General features: G+C 27.6%; 1 protein-coding gene across 6 annotated transcripts in view; it reads right to left on the bottom strand.

Annotated features, from left to right (window-relative positions):
* The window catches only part of LOC107446399 (cell surface glycoprotein MUC18), a 337,992-nt gene that overhangs the window by 154,375 nt on the left and 164,753 nt on the right, over positions 1 to 18,864 (bottom strand). For all 6 annotated transcript variants that reach the window (XM_043041643.3, XM_043041640.3, XM_071184932.2 and 3 more), the window contains exon 3: positions 2,657 to 2,767. In XM_043041643.3, the coding sequence (XP_042897577.2) occupies positions 2,657 to 2,767 (111 nt within the window). The remainder of the gene's footprint in view (positions 1 to 2,656; positions 2,768 to 18,864) is intronic.

The following is an 18,864-nucleotide window of genomic DNA, read 5'->3' as shown; positions in this document are numbered from 1 at the left end:
AATTTATTATTATGGCGCTTTAGATATTCAGATCACATATAACCTTTAAATGTAATTTTTCTGTAAATTCAATTTAAATAATGTATAATTCATTTATTTATATATCCTTTATTTATTTTTTAAAACTTGTTTTATATTTGACCAAACATGTTATAGCACCTACTATTTTTCTATGCAAGCGTTTGATTTTAACAAAATTTATAATAAATAGCCTTAACATATTGAAGAAATGACCAGAATTCTGGAATTACAAGTGTCTAATTTTACGCAATTATGCATGCACAAAATATTATGTATACTGATTTTTTTAAAAGGGTATAAATACATTTAAAAAAACTTTAAAACTTTTTTTTGAATTTTATTGACTAATTTTTGATTTATGGCATTGTTATTTGTAATTTTATCTATTAGGTTACTATTGCAGCGTGTGCTGTAAAAATTGCTTCAAATAGGCAAGATAAACCCTGGAGCTGAACAAAATCACAATAAATTACAATATCGAATATATGAATAATTTATCAACTACTTTAGGTAAATTTTAAAAAAATTAAAAATCAAGAATTTAAACAGTTTAGTTAGATAACTTATAGCAATATAAAGAATTTAAACAGATTAGTTATAAACCATATACAAAATAAAAATACATTGAACAAATTTAAAAAGTGATCCTAATGAAAAAAGTATGATAATTTATTTAGTTTATATGTTTAGTTATATTTCAGAGAATGTGAAGGTAAGTTAATTTATTTTTAAAAGTTTATGTGTTTCAAAAAATGTATGAATTTTTGAAAATTCCGTTCTTGTATTTTTTTTCAAAACAAAAGTCATTCATTCAATTTCAAATTTTCATAATTCAGTTCGAAAATAATTAGTAAGTAATATAATTTTGATTTGAGAGAATAGCTTACTTTACTGGAAGTGTTAGGTTTAAAAACCAGCATATTGCACAGATAGCAGAAGTTTTTTTTCATTTAATTTTTTAATAACAGCTCCTTCTCTTTAAATTATCTTCTAATGGTAATTAAGCATAAAGTGGAAATTTATCCCATTTCATTTTCAAAATTGAATTTGGGATACAAATTTTTCAACTTTATAAACAAAGCTAAAAATGTTTTTAAAAAGCAGCCGACATTTTTACGTTACAAGCATTAATTATGTGCCACTTTTACATCTCTCTTGTTTTATTTCGATTATATGAATTTTAAGTATCGCAAAAAGCAAATTAAAGTTATGAAAATGATATAATTCATACTGTTATTGGAATTTCTTGCACAAGCAGTAATCTTAAAACTATTCAAAAACTACTTTTGCAAGACAATTTATGATGAATTATGAATAATAATTATGAATGAATTAAAATTTCTAAAAATTATTTGGATTGTTTTGCAAGCAATATTGAGTTAAATTCTATTGTTTATTACAAAATACTCATCCAAAAATTGGGAATCTAACATAATGGTCTTTCCTTATGAAATGAATGTTCAGTATCTCCGAGACAATTACTAAGAAAAAGGTAAATACATTTGTAATAGAATTACTGACCACAGAAGAAAATTATTCCTTATTAATGAATGATAATGAATAATTTTCTTAAAAAGTTAGCATTAGCAAATCGCAAAGTGTTTTATTCCTTGCATTGTTTTGAAAAAATCTAAATCTACATTTGAAATACTAATCAAGGTGAAATTAAAGGTTTTACCCATTTTACCTGAAGCATATTTCTGGACAGGAATCTTATCAATTTCTAAAATATTTCAAACTTTTTTACTCACTGTTTTTTTAAAGAATAAATCCTCTGTTAATCAGACGGAACTCAATCAAATAACAACTCGAAAAGCTATAATCATCAAAGTTAGAATATATTCTATTACATATTCATTTAAAATTATACTTAAAAAATGTCAGAATTTTTTTTAAAAAAACAATATACATAAAAAAGTTTATTTTACATGACTAGGATCATGAAAAAGATATTTGGCATAGTTTTCATACTTTTATTTTAACGTGGTTTAAAATTTTGGTAATTCTCATTTCCAATTTCTCGTTACATTTTTCTCCATGCATCAAAAGCATTTCCTATGCTAATGGAGAGGCAAACTTTTAAAGGAAAAAAGATGTCTCATAAATTTAACCATTTGCGTGTCCAGAAAAAAGGTTAAATACCTATTTTACAGTTACACGAGAAACTCAAAGTTATAAATTTTAATGCAAAAAATAAAAGTAAGAAATAAAATTTGAAATTTTCATGCAAAATAAACAACTCCACCGGCAATAAAAAATCCAATGAATGACCGAAAAACATGTCTCATAAAAAATCAATTCGCACATATAGAACGTGAAATATAGGAACAGATACAAAAATTATTCTTAAAATGGCTTTGGAGGTGAAAGTTTCTTACATTTACCACCAGAGGGTTAAATAGATAATTTTACACCTACCGTAAAAAGCATTGATGTAAGTTATAAAATTTAATGAACTCTCTGTCTGCAAGAAATATTTTGAAAAATTCTGGTTCATAAACTATTCTGAACAATCTTATTTAACTGAAAATATTTTAAATAAAAAGAAATCAATTCTCACATATAAAGCTGTAACTATGCGAACGGATACAAAAATTATCGACATAATGTTTCAAAAAGTTTGAATTTATGTTACCTCCTTCTGCTTCGCAAATGAGCGTCACGTTGGAACCTTCATCGACTGGTCCGATAGTTTCTTCAATCCTCTGCCCTCGATCATCCATTATATTGACCTCCCGCGGGGGAACTGCAAAAAAATAAAAAGAATAAATTTCTTGTGCATGTACCATGCATTGACGATGCTAACTTTGAAAGTATTTCGAACAAAAAAATACTTGAATAATTTTTCGACATACATTTCAGATAAAATTACAACAATTCAGTTTCATATACATTCGAAATCATTCCTCGTTTGAGTCACAATGCAGAGGGGCTTTTAAATCTATCGAAGTTTTTGGAATTCGTCTCGAACAATTTGCGAATGGAAATGGGTTTTATAGAAGAACCTACTGTTACTTTTTTTTTTTTTTTTTAGTTTTTCTAAGCATGTTTTATTATTTCTCCTTCCTTAGGAAATTGCTTATTTTTTATTTATTTATTTATTTTTTTTATCTAAGAAAGGATTTTAGATGCTATTCATGATTCTGCAGAAAGTACATTCAAGACTTTTTTTGTATTCATTCATGCAGATAATTTGAATAGACTATCAATAAGAGTTGCGAAACTCAAACAATGTACTTAAAGATTGGGGGAAGTATTGTACTAAATTTAGAATGTATAAAGAATTTGATAGTTCTTTTACCGAAAACCTGTTAAGTCACGTGACTTAAAAATATCAATTTTGGCTGAATTTATTATCTCTATTTCAGGCAAATAATTCACAATTTAAACATCATGCAAGTTTGTTTGAAGGAAACTAGAGACAGAATTCTTAAGAAAGGGTGAACGTTTTTCGCAATAAACCCGGAAGCATTTTTTGTACTATTTCCGTAAAAAAATTATCTTAACCACCAGGAAAAATTTATATAATTTCGATATCAGTTAAAAACAAAGAAAAATGTATGGTAACTATGTAAAGTACTACCAGAGTAAGATAAAATTTACTTAGTTCCTGGCAATTTCTTACCGAAATGCTTTGGTTCTGACTTTCTTTATAAAAAAAAATTAACAGGTACTTTATTTACGTTGCACTACAGCTGCACAATGGGCTATTGGCGACGGACTGGGAAACATTTCTGAGGATGATCTGAAAACAAACCATCGCAATTTTGATCTTCTGCAAAGAGGATTTCCTTTGCGTGAAGTCACTTCCCTAGTTTAGATATTAATCTGAAGGGGAAGGAAATTTTCACCAGATCCTTTACCCTTTTGTAGCGTACCCATATTAATTTTTCTAACCAGAATTACAATACCTAGCTTAGCGACCGACCACAGGACTTTCAAATTCCGCAAATTTAGAAGCACTTATATCGTATATTCTCTGAGGATCTTAGCTGTGTCGAGGATCGAACCCCTGCCCCTCCGGACCAGAATCAAATTCTCTAACCAATTGGCTATCACGGTGAGGTAAAATTATTAATACAATATGGTTTTTATCACTATGCTGTTTGGTATTCACTGTGGTAAAATTTCGTAATTTTAACAATACGTCAATAGTTTTAACAGTACTACTGTAGTGTAAGATGTTAAAAAAGTTCAGTTTGCTAACTATGAAAATATGTTAACTTTGTTTCGTGTCGGAAAATAGTTTTGTACCTATTTGAGCTATAAGTTAAACTACATCCATAAAATATGGCTAAAACCGTAACTTAGATTGATATATCTGAGTTTAGTATCGCTAAAACACTTTATTTAAATATCTGATGCCATAATTTATTTCCCTTTCACCCTTGGTCCCGCAGTGGACTGATCGTAAGGACACGGTTCCCAGTTAAACACCGAAGTCAAGCAGCATTGGTTGCTGTCAGTATACTGGTGGGTGACCACTTTGATCAGCCTGTCCTCGTTAAAGTGTTCTACCATAGAGATCCCGACATCGGGTGCAGGTCATTTTGGATTATTTTGTACTATTTTGGATCATTCTGGATTATTTTGGATTGAATAATTTTGGATAATTTTATAGCGATACCTTTAAGCCTGGTACGAAAATCATTTATTCGGTTAAAATAAATTGTTTTTAATTGTATGGTAATAAGAACTGTAAATTTTAAAACCAGAATTTCCGCTAAACCGTTACCATAGCAAACGTTGAAATTACAAAACTAATGGTTTAACACTAAAACGACCGACATTTTCACCTACTCAGAAAAACAATCACGGTCATTATGACCACAATAAGAAAATAAGCTCAAATATTTGATTTTTGGTTCAAATGTTCTTAATTAGGTCAGAAAAGAATAATTTTCAATGATATTAAAATTTATTTTCAGGAAAAATAGTAACAACATCATGAAGCAGTTAAATATCAATCTAGATATTAGCAATAAATTTGAAAAAAAAAAGTTTATGTCGAAAATATCTTAGTATTTTCAACAAATAGATTTTACAAATAGGCAAGACGGACATTTTTGTTTTGTGTCGGCAGAAAAAACATTGACGGCGTTTATTCTTTGAAGTTTTAGGAAAACCGGGGGAAAAGAACAAGCAAATAATTCTCTCCCCCCCCCCATTGAAGAAAAATATAACAATCTCAATTCGTTGATAAAGCTCAAAATAGAGAACTTTCGAGAAACATGTAAAGATTTACACGTTTAAAAAAAGTCAGAAAAAATGTCAATATTAACAAAACTAAAGTTAGTAAAACCAAAATTGGCCATATTCTAGAAATCATTCGTGTCGTTTGCAATCGGCTTAGATGATGAAACTCTTCCAGCTCATTAAAAAAAAAAAAAAAATTATGGGGATTTTTAGGATTTTAAACTACGTTAAAATTTTCTTAGATTTTCCATAGCTTTCAAGATGCAAACATTTGCTTTAGTTTCCATTTATATAGATTAATAGCATTTTGATAATCAACTGGAATATTTAAAGAAATATGTTTTTGTAATTAAGGCGACAAAGGGCTTTAAATTTTTTTTTTTTTTGAAATTATAAAGGGATTTGCTTGAAATTTTCAGGATACATTTATATTGCTAAAAACAACTTTTATACAAAATTTCAAAAAAATATTTCAAAATTTAAGAAGTTAAAAAATTTAAATTTTTCAATTTTTTATGTTTTTTTATATTATTTCTCGCGTCTGAAATTTTGTCAAAATGATCAAATTCTTTCAAAATATTACATATTAGGTAATATTGAAAAAATTGTTGGAAGTACTTTTTTTATTTTTTATTATAGAAACAAATAACATTAAAAAAACAGTAAAAACCTATATTTTTAGGAAAAAATCATGATACCTCTATAAAATATCATGTATAAAAAAAAAACTACTTAACTTAATTAAAAAAAAAAATTTCCAACAAAATGTTAATAATATTCATAAATATATAGCATTAAATTCTCAGGTCAATAGAATGAAAATTCATTACGCTGGAACAGTTTGAAAATTGTAAATTTATAACTGTAATATTTTGTATATAATATATAATATGTAATTTATAATTGTAAATTGAAAACTGTATAATTCAGCTGTTTCGTAATAATTCTTCAATTTTCCTTTGTTCATAAAGATTTTGTTCATCACAGTATTGTTCATTTGATCATTTTGTTCATAACAGTATTTTATGACTTAAAAAGATGTCCGTTGGGACTTTTCTTTCCTAAAGAGGAGGGTAGCAGCATGTTCACCCAGCTATTTCTGTTGTTGTCCTCTCTTAGATTAATTAAACTGTTCAAAAAATGTTTTGTCTTAAACTGAACATCAAACCAGAAATGTAATCTACATTTCATATCATTGTTGCTATGCATGTAGTGAATAAATTTTTAACGTACGTAATTTTTAACTAAAAACTGTTTACTGAATTTTATAATCTTCCTTGGTATAAAAAAAAATTAGAATTTTTCTCAAACAATTATCCTTTTTCGGGTGGTGGGCATGCTATTCATTTTTAAACCGATTTCCAGCTGATATCTCAAAGCGATCTGAAAAGAAACAATTGACAATTGCCTAAACAATTAGGAGAGGTTGGAGAGCAGCAGCAAGCAGGGTGAGTTATTTCGGGTGCGAAAGAAATAAAATTGTGTTGTGTCAGTGCATGGGCAAGTAAATTAAAGATAAGCAGTGTAGGAGAAACAATGTGCTAATTTTAATCAATATATTCATATTTCTATAGCAGGCATTTTGACCACAAATGATCATTCTAGGTAAATCGTCATTTTATGCGATCACTTTATATTCAAATAAAAGTTTACTTTCATTCTTTTGAAAATTTCAGAAAGTTGAGAAGAGTAACGGAAGTCAAGTAAGCTGTTATTACTGTAAGCTGTGTGTGTAAGCTTGACTGTAAGCTGTGTCAAGTAAGCCGGAGAGGACATTTGCTGTCAAAATGTCCTCTCCGGTCTTTCAAACCTTGTATTTTTTTAAAAAAATTTTAATCAGAATTAAGGTTTCTTTTACCAGAAATGTCTTTGCCACATACGTGTGGTAATACTGTCAGAGTTTGTTTCTCCGTGAAGGTTTTTTATTTCATTACTTAAGAAATCTATAAAGTCAAATTATTACAATTCATTACTTATAACCGCTTCTTAATCTTATCAATAGTTAGATAATAACATGATTTTGAATCTTAAGTTTTTAACTAAATTGCAATAGATTATTTACTCTTCTGCAAGCTATTGTTGAAAAAAGCTTTTTATTTTTGAAAAAAAATTGCAATTTTAAAATGAAATCAATGGCTAATAAAAAAAATTTTTAAAGATTTTGTTATATTACAGATTTTATGAATATTATTCTTTAAAATTCATTAATTTTAACAAAATTAAAAACTTTTAAAGGACTAATTTCAAAGGATAAAATTTTTGTAACACTTTAAAGGTTTCGTATTTCGCAAGAACTGCATAAATAATATTTTTAGTGATTTAAATATTTTGAACGGATCAGACTCTGCAGAATTTAAAATTATAATATTTATTCAACTAACCACTATTCTCAAGCGATGAGAATTGTTACTCAAATCCAACACTTGCATTTAAACTCGCAACAAAATTCACAAGATATTAAATATCTTCTACAGCGCTTAGAACTGCCTCTATTCAACTAATCAGCCTTGGAGTCTGTTGTCATAACTACTATTATATATCTTGCTATATATAACTACTGTTTAGCTATTTGTTATATTTATTATTGGTTCCAATATTTATGTTGTTTCTTTGACTAACCCTATTATAATAACAAGAAAAAATTCAAAGATTAATATCTGAAGGTAGCATTTCAAAAACGTCTAATTTGCTACAGAAACGACCAATTCCCAACATAGTAGAATTTTAAAAAATTTTTATGCCTATACATTACATTAAGTTTGTTATAATAATGCAAAATTCAAATAATTTTGATCTGTAAATTAGGCATTTTGGATTGGCACGAGGAGCTAAGCAAATGCCAAAAATCATTTAAAATAAACAACTATTGTAAGAACGTGGTATATATTTATAATATTTTAATTACATTTTTTTTTAATTTTTACGCAGCTTATCTTGAAAATGGGTACTCGATTTTTTTAACAATTGTTGATAAAATAATTAATATTGATTATAAACGCTATAAGATTTATATACATCATTTTAGAGGCTGGCCGTCACTTGCCAATGGAATGCCTTAAGCACCGTGCATGGCTGAAGTATAAGCAAAAATGACCAAAATTGACAAAAGATGGTGTTACACTCTATTGTTACAGCCGGATTATGTACAGTTTTGTCTTTAAGTTAGGTTGTACGGTGGAAAATGCCATCCCATGTCTATTTTTCAAACAAATCTTGAAGATTATGTACAAATATGTATAACTATAAATATTGCGTTTACTTCAAATTTTTATATCCAAATCATTCGTGAATTATTTATTTTTGAAATCAGATTCTCTTTCGGCAGTTTCAATTTTTTGGGTTTTTTTTTTTCATTAAAGGATTGCGATTTGAATTAAACTGCAATACGAATTCATGGGTCATACAAATTGATTGAAAAAAAACTGAAATGAAAGATATTTATCAAAGTATTTCTTATCGACTTTTCGTTCTTTCATTTAAGAGTGATAAAAATCTGAGAATTTCCCATGTTCAATTACAAAATGTTAAAGCACGATGCATAAATTGACTCCTATTTCATTTACATTTAAATATATGTAATTTTGTAAATGACATCATTCAGATTGCTCAATGCCTGTCCTGATATATGTAGAGCCATTTATCATTCAAATGACGTAATCAGATGTAATTTCGTCAAAACAAAGTCATCCATTTGATTGGTCTCTTACATACATGATGTCTTTAATGCTTCTTTAGCTGTATCTGATGGATATTGCATTTCCCCGATGATTTATATGCGCCGTTATTATTGAATAGATGTACATTTCTTTTAGGGATCATATAAAAATTATATTGTTCTCAGAATAATTATCAAAAAACTTTACATTCTTATGCTGGTTTCAGAGCTATAATCATTAGCTTTATGCTGGTTTTGTTTGCATATTATTAAATAGGCAAATTTCAACTGTCAGATTTAGACAATTATTTCATTTCATTTATTTATTTATTTATTTTGTTTTGAATTTTCAACCTAATTGAAACTTTTCGTAATAATTACTGCTTCTGTTTTTATATATTGTTTAGAACTGTTCTTTTATCGGCTTCTTTAACCAACAGAGAGAAAAAAGTGCAGACAAAATTACCGTATCATGGTGAAATTTACCGTATTTCTGGCTATATGAAAATATAAATTGTAATAACTCTTATTAACTTAGAGTTATTATCCTCAGTCAAGTTTGAAGAATATTTATAAATAAATTGAAATATGCAAACTATTAAATGCGACATAATCAAAACATAATTATTTTTTTAAACATTGAAATTCTTAAATTTATAACAACAGCTAAATTCAAGAACCCTTTTCTGAACTAGTGTTGGAACATTTATAAAGACCCGGTAAAATTACAACAAGCATTTTGACACAACACATTTCACCTAAAGCCTTTTCGCTAACATTTGCTTGTGCATTTTAATAAGATATAATAACTGAGATTAATTAGAGTACTTAGCATCAATCAGATTTGAAAATTATCTCTCAATAAACCAAAGTACAAACTATTAAATGTATCATAATCAAAGCAGTTTTTTTAAACAGTAAAATTCTTAAATTTTAACAACAGCTAATTTCAGGAACTCTTTTCTAAATTAGTGTTAGAACATTTATAAAGATCCGGTAAAACAACAGCAGGTATTTTGACACAAGACGTTTCCCCTACAGCCTTTTCTCTAACATTTGCTTATACATTTTAATAAGATATAATAACTGAGATTAATTAAAGTACTTAACATCAATCAGATTTGAAGTTTATTTATCGAAATTCAAAGCACAAACTATTAAATGTATCTTAATCAAAAAAAATTTTTCAAACAGTAAAATCCTTAAATTTATAACTACAGCTAATTTCAAGAACTCTTTTCTAAACTAGTGTTAGATCATTTATACATATTCGTATAATCCTAATAAATCAGAAGAGGCAATTTGCCTTAGCAAGTTTCAATTTCAGCCTTTTCGCTCAAGTTTGCCTATAAATTTTAATTAGTTATATTATTTTAAATAAATTAGAGAAATTAACATCAATCAGATACGAAGGTTATTTATCAACAATATAAAGTACAAACTATTAAATATATCTTAATCCAAACAAATATTTTTTAAGCAGAAAAAAGCATAAAATTTATAATGACAACTAATTTCAAGAAATCCTTTCTAATCTAGTGTTATACTAGTAATAATGACCCGGATAAATTGCAATCGGCACTTCGCTGCAACTCATTTTCCCCACCACTCGGCAATAAATTTAATAACTTATTACCTTAATTAGCATCAATTAGGTTTGACGAATATTTATTAACTAATGAAACTACCGATTATTAATTGTATCGTACTCCAAATAACGTACAACTTATTCATATCCATAAATCTCATTGTGCTATTAACAATGCTTGGAGAGTTGCATATTTGTGTAAAATCATCATTTGTATTTAGTATCATATTAATTGGTATGGTTTTGCCAGGACAGAATTTCTTAAACTACGGGTCATGACCCCAAATGGAGTCGCGAGACTTGCAGGATTGGTCGCCAACAATTTAAGTGATTTTGACATGTCTGTAACTTATTACAATATAATTGTATTATATTTTAACTTTACTATTTATTTAAAATTTTCTCATTGTTCTACGTCTGAAAATTAAAAATTAAAGTTAATGAGTTGAAACTGCAATATTATTGTACTGAAACTGCATTAGTATATTACAGTACAAATGAAGAGACTGATAATTTCACTTACGCGTGTGGTGAATTTTTATAATGCTTGTGGGATTGCACAGAATATTGCGAAGTTCCCTACACAAAAATATATAAGAAACCTGGCAGTAAAAAAACTGTGAATGAATCATTATGTAAAAATGATTTTACATAGTGAGTTGATGTTTAAGACGAAATAAAAATAACTCAATATGTTTTTCTAATTTGTAAATTAAAATAAATAGAATTTAGTTAATCGTTTATTTAGTAACTTAAAATTTTTAATTTTAACTACACATATAGTTGGTTATATTTTGTTCGCTTTTATTTATTCATTGGCTTTACAAGTTTTGTAATTTATTCACTGATTCTAATTCATTCTTACATAGTTTTGCAATAATTAATGTTTTAAAATACTTCTTCCTATAGATTAAAATTGACGGTCGCTACAGGAAACAAGGCGACAGAATGTAATAAATCGCTTTTAAAAAATTCTGCTAATCTCTAAATTTTTGTCAAAGCTACATCCACACTGTAAAAAAATTCCGGATTAAATTCCAGTGTAGAATATCGACACTTTAGGTGCATCATCCGTAAAATCCATTTTTACCGTAAAATTTCATGTCGTAATTTTTACGGTACGATTTTGTATTACGAGTGGTTCATCATATTTTACTGCAATTATTAGTTAAATTACGGATTATCAGATTTTTGTTTCATAACAAATTCTGGCAAAAATGGATTTTACATACTTTTTGCGAAATTTTATCAGAATATTATCAAAGTGCATATGCATTTCCTTATTATTTATTTCAAATAAATATGGAATTATTCGGAACATTTTATGATATTCTGCAAACTATATTATTTCTCATGTGTTTCGTTAATTTTTATTCTGTTTAGAAATGAACATATCATTATTTACCTTCTATATTAATGAACCTTTTATCATTTATCATATGAGGAAAGGTTTGAAAGAAATTCAAAATATTACAAATATTGACACATCTTAAATCATTTAAAATTTTCAATTAATGAAAAAGCGGCCTCTTATTTTAGTACCCTTTTATATTGCAAATGTAAAAAATGGTGCAATTCGCTACTAACGTGTAGCGAAATTCCCCAATTTATCAGTATACTTAACTTACATTTAAAAATATGTAAAGAGTTGAATATTTTCTTTCTTAAGAAAAATAAACAAATTCAAAATCTCTAACTTAAAACTCCAAATTGGGTATTTATAATCTCTTCTATACGATAAATTTTTGTTTCTGATTACGAAGAAATTTATCGTTAGCAATTTCCTCTTATAAGATACGATTTCATTCTTGTATCTGACTTTAAATTTAATGTTGGCTCTTAAAACTTCCAGGAAGTTTGAACAAACTTCCTGGACGTTTCAAGATACAAACATTATCTTTAATGTCTTTGATGTCATTGTTCTAAAGGGAAAATTCTAAAAGTGATTACAGTATCGTCGTACTTTTGTCGGTGATTTCCTCTTTTGCTTTCCGGTACAAGGTATACAATAGCAAACACATATATAAATTTCTTTTTTTCCTTAAATTGAAAATAGTTTTTGTTTCGGTTATTTTGCTGAAGAAGTTAAAGTTTTTTTTTATAGTTTAAACATTATTTTTTTTTAATTTTGCAAGATCGTTAACCAATAAAAACAAGTCATAAATTAGTTGTGCTGCTACAGTAATTCCGACATTTTTAGTTTAATTTTACTTTGTTCTTTCTCTTACACTGTTCGAATTCTCATTCAAAAATTACGGTAAAATAACCCTCACCAGTTAACCATAAAATCCAATTAGCCATAAAATTTATGGTAAAGACAATTTTTTACTTTCAATGTTTTGATACAAAATGATACAGATTTTTAACCATTTATAACTAGCATGGTTTCAAAGCTATAAAAAATTTAACCGGACATTGGAGCTAGGCTTTTTGTTAGGTAATGGAAATTGGAGCTAAGCTTTTAGTTAGGTAATAGGCACTGAAGTTAGGTTGTGGTTGAGATGTGTTTTATCAAGTGAACTGTGGGATGAGGTTTAATTAGTTTATCTAGTTATTTCACCTATAGCAAGAAATTGGAAATACTAAATTTTTTTTGTGTAAAGATGCTTTACGGTGTTATCATCTATACGCGAGAGAAAGTATCGCATTCTAATTTTCTAGTGTCACAAACTGGGGAGAGTAGGGCAATGGAACCTTTTCATGGTGTTGAAGGGAATAGAGGAAGTTTTGAGGTGTCAACACTCGAACCTCCGTACAGTCGGTCATGAGATTGTCAAACTGACCCTCTCGGTTATAACATGTATCCTGCTGCAAGGCACTAAGTGGTTCCATTAGATGTGCCTAGATCTGGTTGCTTATTTGACAACAGCAGTAAAAAACGGTTTTCCTCAAACTTATCAGTTTGAATACCATCTTACTTATGATTCTTTGACTGTTTTGTTTGAATATGGTAAAATGAAATTTAAATAAATAGTTATTTAACCATTTTTTGAGAAAAATCTAACAGTGTATAACAAGGCTTCGATGTATAACATTCCTTTGTATTTCACAAGTTGAATGCCAAGCTAATTTAACACGGCTTGCCAGTCTGGCCAAAATGATTTTCTCAGTATTTATTGCATTAATTTCTTTAAACCATTTTAGTAACGATAATAATATGAAAAAAATTGAAAATTTACTCGAATTGTGTGTTTCTAATAATCTTGGCTTAGCCGGTCACCGGTGACACCGTGGCGCTACGAACAAACTCAGAGCCTGTCCCCGCTGTCCCGCGTGGCATTCAACGTGTTAATTAAATTTTTACCTCCCCCTATTTTCTTCGTAATGCAAGATTTACTTTTAGTTTTTCTAATCATATAATCATCATTCAGTTTAATTCAAATAATACATTTTGACTAATATTTTAATAATGACTAATACTTTAATAATAACTAATATATATATATAATTCTCGCCTACGACACGCTAAAAAACCCCAGAGATTTTTATCATTTTTAATTGCTTCCCTTATCTAGTTCTAAATATGGAATGCAATTCTAACTGATATCCTTAAAAACAAGAAACTTTTCAGTATTCATTTATCAAAGTGATTTCATTATTTCTAACATTTTTAATGCAGCACATGTTTTCAATTTTATTCCGTTAATTGACACGTTTATAATTTAACTTTGAATAGGAAAAATAAATATTTTCTGTTAAGCGTTTTATCATATTACATCTAATGAAAATCAGGTTTTCTATTGCATTGATATATTGATTTAATACATAACTGATACATAACTGATGAATAAACTGATTGAATAGACACTGTTAGAATATTCGTTCTGGAATTATGGTAAAATAACAGGTAGCAGTCTATTCATATAAATAACCCTGAAGTTTATGGTAAAAAACATTTTTCACCTTTACGGTTTTGAAGCAGCATTTTGTGAACAATTGGTGATGATGGATTATACCTCCCGCATGCCTAGTATTGAATAGGACAGATTATCACAAATTATAGAGAAAAAATAATTGTCACTGCCAGATTAGGTGCTTAAATATCAATAAATTTTATAAAGTCCTGAATAATATTCTTGAGAATTAAATATAAAAAAAAATTAAATTTTTTCATTATTATTTTTTTAATAGATAATATTAAAAACTTATTATGAATACTTTATAATACACTAAAAATTACTTTATTTCATGTTATTTTTTTAAAATATTTCTTTATTTCAGAGTTGAGCTTAGTAATGTTTAAAATGTTTTAAAAATGCTTTGAAAGAATTATCTCATATTATTAACAGATAGGTAGGCATTTTAATCGGTTATAAGTTTCTTTACTTCACCGGGCTATTACGTCACTTAAAAATAATTAAAATAACTATTGCACTTTTAACTTATTTATATATGCATTAAAAATTCTTTCGCATTAAATATTATTCATTAAATTTGACTCATAGCATAATGACTTTATGACACTCGAAATAAGTAAAAAAAATTAAGTAATTCTAAATTAATGAAAAATTTTCGATGCCTTATTTTCGATAAATTAGACAACCTAATGCTACGCTTGTTATAGAATAATTGATAATATTATGATTACAGTAATCATTTTCGAGAAAATTGTGTTAATACCTCTTGCTCAAATAACATGGTATTTTTCCCCTTGAATGATGAGATAATATTACGGTATTTAAATATATAGTTAATCACGCATGGTGAAATCTAGTCTTCTGCTTGTTTGAAACCTTGGGGCATGAGCTTCATTTTCATAATTTGTTTCGGAAAATAAGTATAATTTATACGAAAGGAAAAACAATGAATCAACGAAGTTGCGAAATGATAATATTAATTTTAAAGGAAAAATTATGGTGAAATGTTTCGATTAAAAAATTAGTTATAATAAAAATTGCAAAAATATTCCTTTTGCATAAATTAATACTTCTACTATTGTCGCTATAGAAATTTTCTTTCGGGAGGGGTGGTAATTTAGATTTTCGATTAAAATCAAGAACATAAAGTATGGAACAAAATATTTATTCGCCACAGTTCAGGATGATATAGATGAATAATGATTTGTTCAGATAAAATAAATTGAAAATGAAATATGTTGAAAAGGAAATAAATTGTAAATGATGAAACAGGATATTAGTTAATATGAACTTTTTTTCTTGAAGCTCAATAATAGTAAAATAATTTTTACTATTAAGGTTACTATTTAAGGTTTCAAAGACTACCGACTTTGAGTTTTGGCATGCGAAACTACATACTTTAAAATGATGTTAAAAATTGTATACCTTACAAATCAAATTTTTTTCGTGCAGCATTAAATGAAAGAATAAAAAATAGTAAATATTTACTAAAAGTTATTGTTTGGATGGCATTATCTTGGGATAAACGAGTTTTATAATTGCGTGGAAACAGTTTCGAAGTACGCAAAGAATGAATTTAACATCAAGGAGTCCAAACTTTGGAGAGCTCTCTTGACCAAACTGTTGGGACAATATTTCTCTGATTGCGGTTAGGGGTCAGAAATGCGAATCCGTCAAAATAAGGTATGTTTATTCAGTAAAAATGCGTTTTTATTTAATACCGTAACTTATGAATAAAATAATAATGTGAAAAAAAAAGTTTACAATTCGATCAAAACGTTCCAGAAATATAGCGCAATGCGAAAAAAAATTAAATTAACATTAAGGGGTCCAAGCATTAGAGCTCTCTAATTATCAAATTATTGGGTCCCTATTTCCAAAATTGTGCCAGCCCCCAAGTTTTGAGGGGTCAGCAATCTATAGTATGAAATCTATGGTTAAAAGTTATGTTTATTCAGAGAATGCACGTTTTTGCGTCTGATTTCGCATCTTAAAATAACGTCTGCACTTTTTAATTAGTATATTTCAGGTCACCCTTTCGAAGAAGTAAGATTGAGTCGTAGAACGTGAAGATGATTAGATCAAAAGTTATTCAAGGTGGTCCTTTTTATTTGGCTCACTGTAGTTCCAGTGTTTTAAACAGATTCGATCTATTTCATCATTCGGAACAGTAAAATCCTTAAGTATTAGAATTACAATTTTATCGTAAAATCAATTTTCACCGAAAACTTTCAAATAATTTTGATACATCTTATATTTTACTATAATATTCACTTTAAACTCTCTAAATCACTGAATTTAAATAAATATTACGGTTCAAAATTTTCGGGAAAAATAAATATCACGGTTAAATTGATTTTACGGTAAAAAGGATTTCACGGATGCTGCACTCAGGACGGCGGTATTTCCTACACAAATTTTTGACAGAATTTTCGACAGCGCACCTCATTGTTTGCATTTTAGGAAGTTGTGACCTGCCTGATACGAAACAATTAAGTTACTTATTTTGTTCAAGATGGATCAAGCATTTGAAAATTAACGAATTCGCATTTTTTAAAGGTTGGCGGATGTTTACGTATAGCCATACCCTCCAACTGCTACGGAATTTCCGTAGTTTCAGAAATCTTCTTTTCTGATGGTAGCAAAATTAATGTCTTAATATTTAAAAAAAATTAATTTTAGCGTAACTTGTCCACTATTACTTATAAAAGTGCAGGCCATATGGCTAGATTCTTAAGTTCTGATAAAAGTTTTATGAGAGATCCATTTGCTTTAAAAATTTCTACTTTGGTTCGCTACCACTAGAAAGAATTATTTTCAAAATCCTCATAAGTTGGAGGGTATGCGTATAGCTTACACAGAATAAAAAAAAAGAAATGAATCAACCAAAATTAAACGTGTCCTGTGTTATATAATTCGAAGTAAAAGCTTAGAGTAACACAGAACGAAGTGATTCCCACACATTGTGGCAAAAAAATACAGTAATATAATAAATGTTCAATTTTTTTTTAAATATTTAGTATTTTTCCCTAAAGTATTTCACAGTTAAGTAGCTTTCACCACTGTGATTTTTTATCTACAGATTTAATTACGATAACTTATTTACGGAAGTATAATAACTATGCATTCTTTGTGTAGTAATTTGGAACAATAACTAAAAGTAGAAACATTTTAAAATTCAAACTTAAGGGGGTTCGGTACCTCCTATGTTGACAATGTTAAAATGGCATATTTCGATGTACCTTTTTAAAAAAAGTATCGTATTTAGAGCTTTGAAATTTTTTTTGTGTATGTAATAGATATTCTAGATTATACTGAAGTGAACTTTTTTTAATTTAGTGAATTAAAAGAAATTTTAAAAAAATAAATTACACAGCATGGCAGAAAATTTTAAAATTTCACATTTTCATCCGAAAATTTTGAATTAAAAAAAAAATATTAAGTTTCTCTTAAAAAACTGCTCACTTCAGCACAAACTACAGTACTAAAGGAACTTTTTAAATCAAAAATCAAAGTGTTGTGATCAATAGTTTTCAAGAAAAGGTACATCGAAGCAAAAAAAACATAGTTTTGAGTTATTTGCATTTAAAGCGTAAATATTAGACTACCAACAATATTTAAAATTTAAATTCAAAAATCAAATTGTTTCTAAGTTATAAATCTCGTACTGCTTACATTTCAAACAAATTACTCTTAAATGTTTCCTTTATTTGATTGAAAAATAGGTTTTTATACTATACTCTCCTCACTTTTCGAGGGAATAAAAAGCCCTTAAAATGATCAAACTGAATGCGATAATTATAAAATTGTATAATTCATAAATCATCCATAAATTTTATTCATGAAAATTGAATATTCAAGTCTTTACCAAGATGTTTTGTTTAAATTTAAATGAGTTAAAAGTATTTTTGTTAAAAAAAATAACTATATTACAAAAAAAATCTAAAAAAATGCATATTTCAAGATAAACATTCTAAACACAGAAATAATTAACAAAGAACTGTAAATAAGAATTTACTTCAAAATTAGAAATATTATGTTAAGAACATTTAAACAAAAAATCAAAATGATGTAACTAGAAATTAGGGAGAAAAAAAAATCCGGTCCAAGATAAATTCGAATAATGTAAACGAAATTCCTAATCTATGCCGGTAATGACAGCTTCAAAACAATCCTGGTCCATAAGCAATGTTTTTTTTGCATTTCAGTACTTTATTTTCTTCTCTTTTACGTAAGTAAACAAAAACGTAATGAAGAATTAAAAGAAACGTTTATTTTCTTCTCTTTTACGTAAGTAAACAAAAACGTAATGAAGAATTAAAAGAAACGTAAAAATAATGACCTAATAACAGTATAATAAAAGAACAAAACAAAAATAGACTTAACAAATCAAACTAATGTAAATCTCAGTTTTATATTCAAAATTCTCGAAAATCGCATGGAAATAAAGAACAAACAAATAATCCAGTTAAAGTTACAATCAACTAAAGATATTGTAAAGTTGAAATTATAAAAATTTTTTTAATTACTTGGTAATAGCACATGCA

This window comes from Parasteatoda tepidariorum, chromosome 5 (assembly GCF_982258835.1).
Source record: "Parasteatoda tepidariorum strain Cologne lab strain chromosome 5, Ptep-v5.0, whole genome shotgun sequence".
NCBI lineage: Eukaryota > Metazoa > Arthropoda > Arachnida > Araneae > Theridiidae > Parasteatoda > Parasteatoda tepidariorum.
The sequence above is the reverse complement of the archived record's forward strand: the minus strand, read 5'-3'. Positions and strand labels throughout refer to the sequence as shown.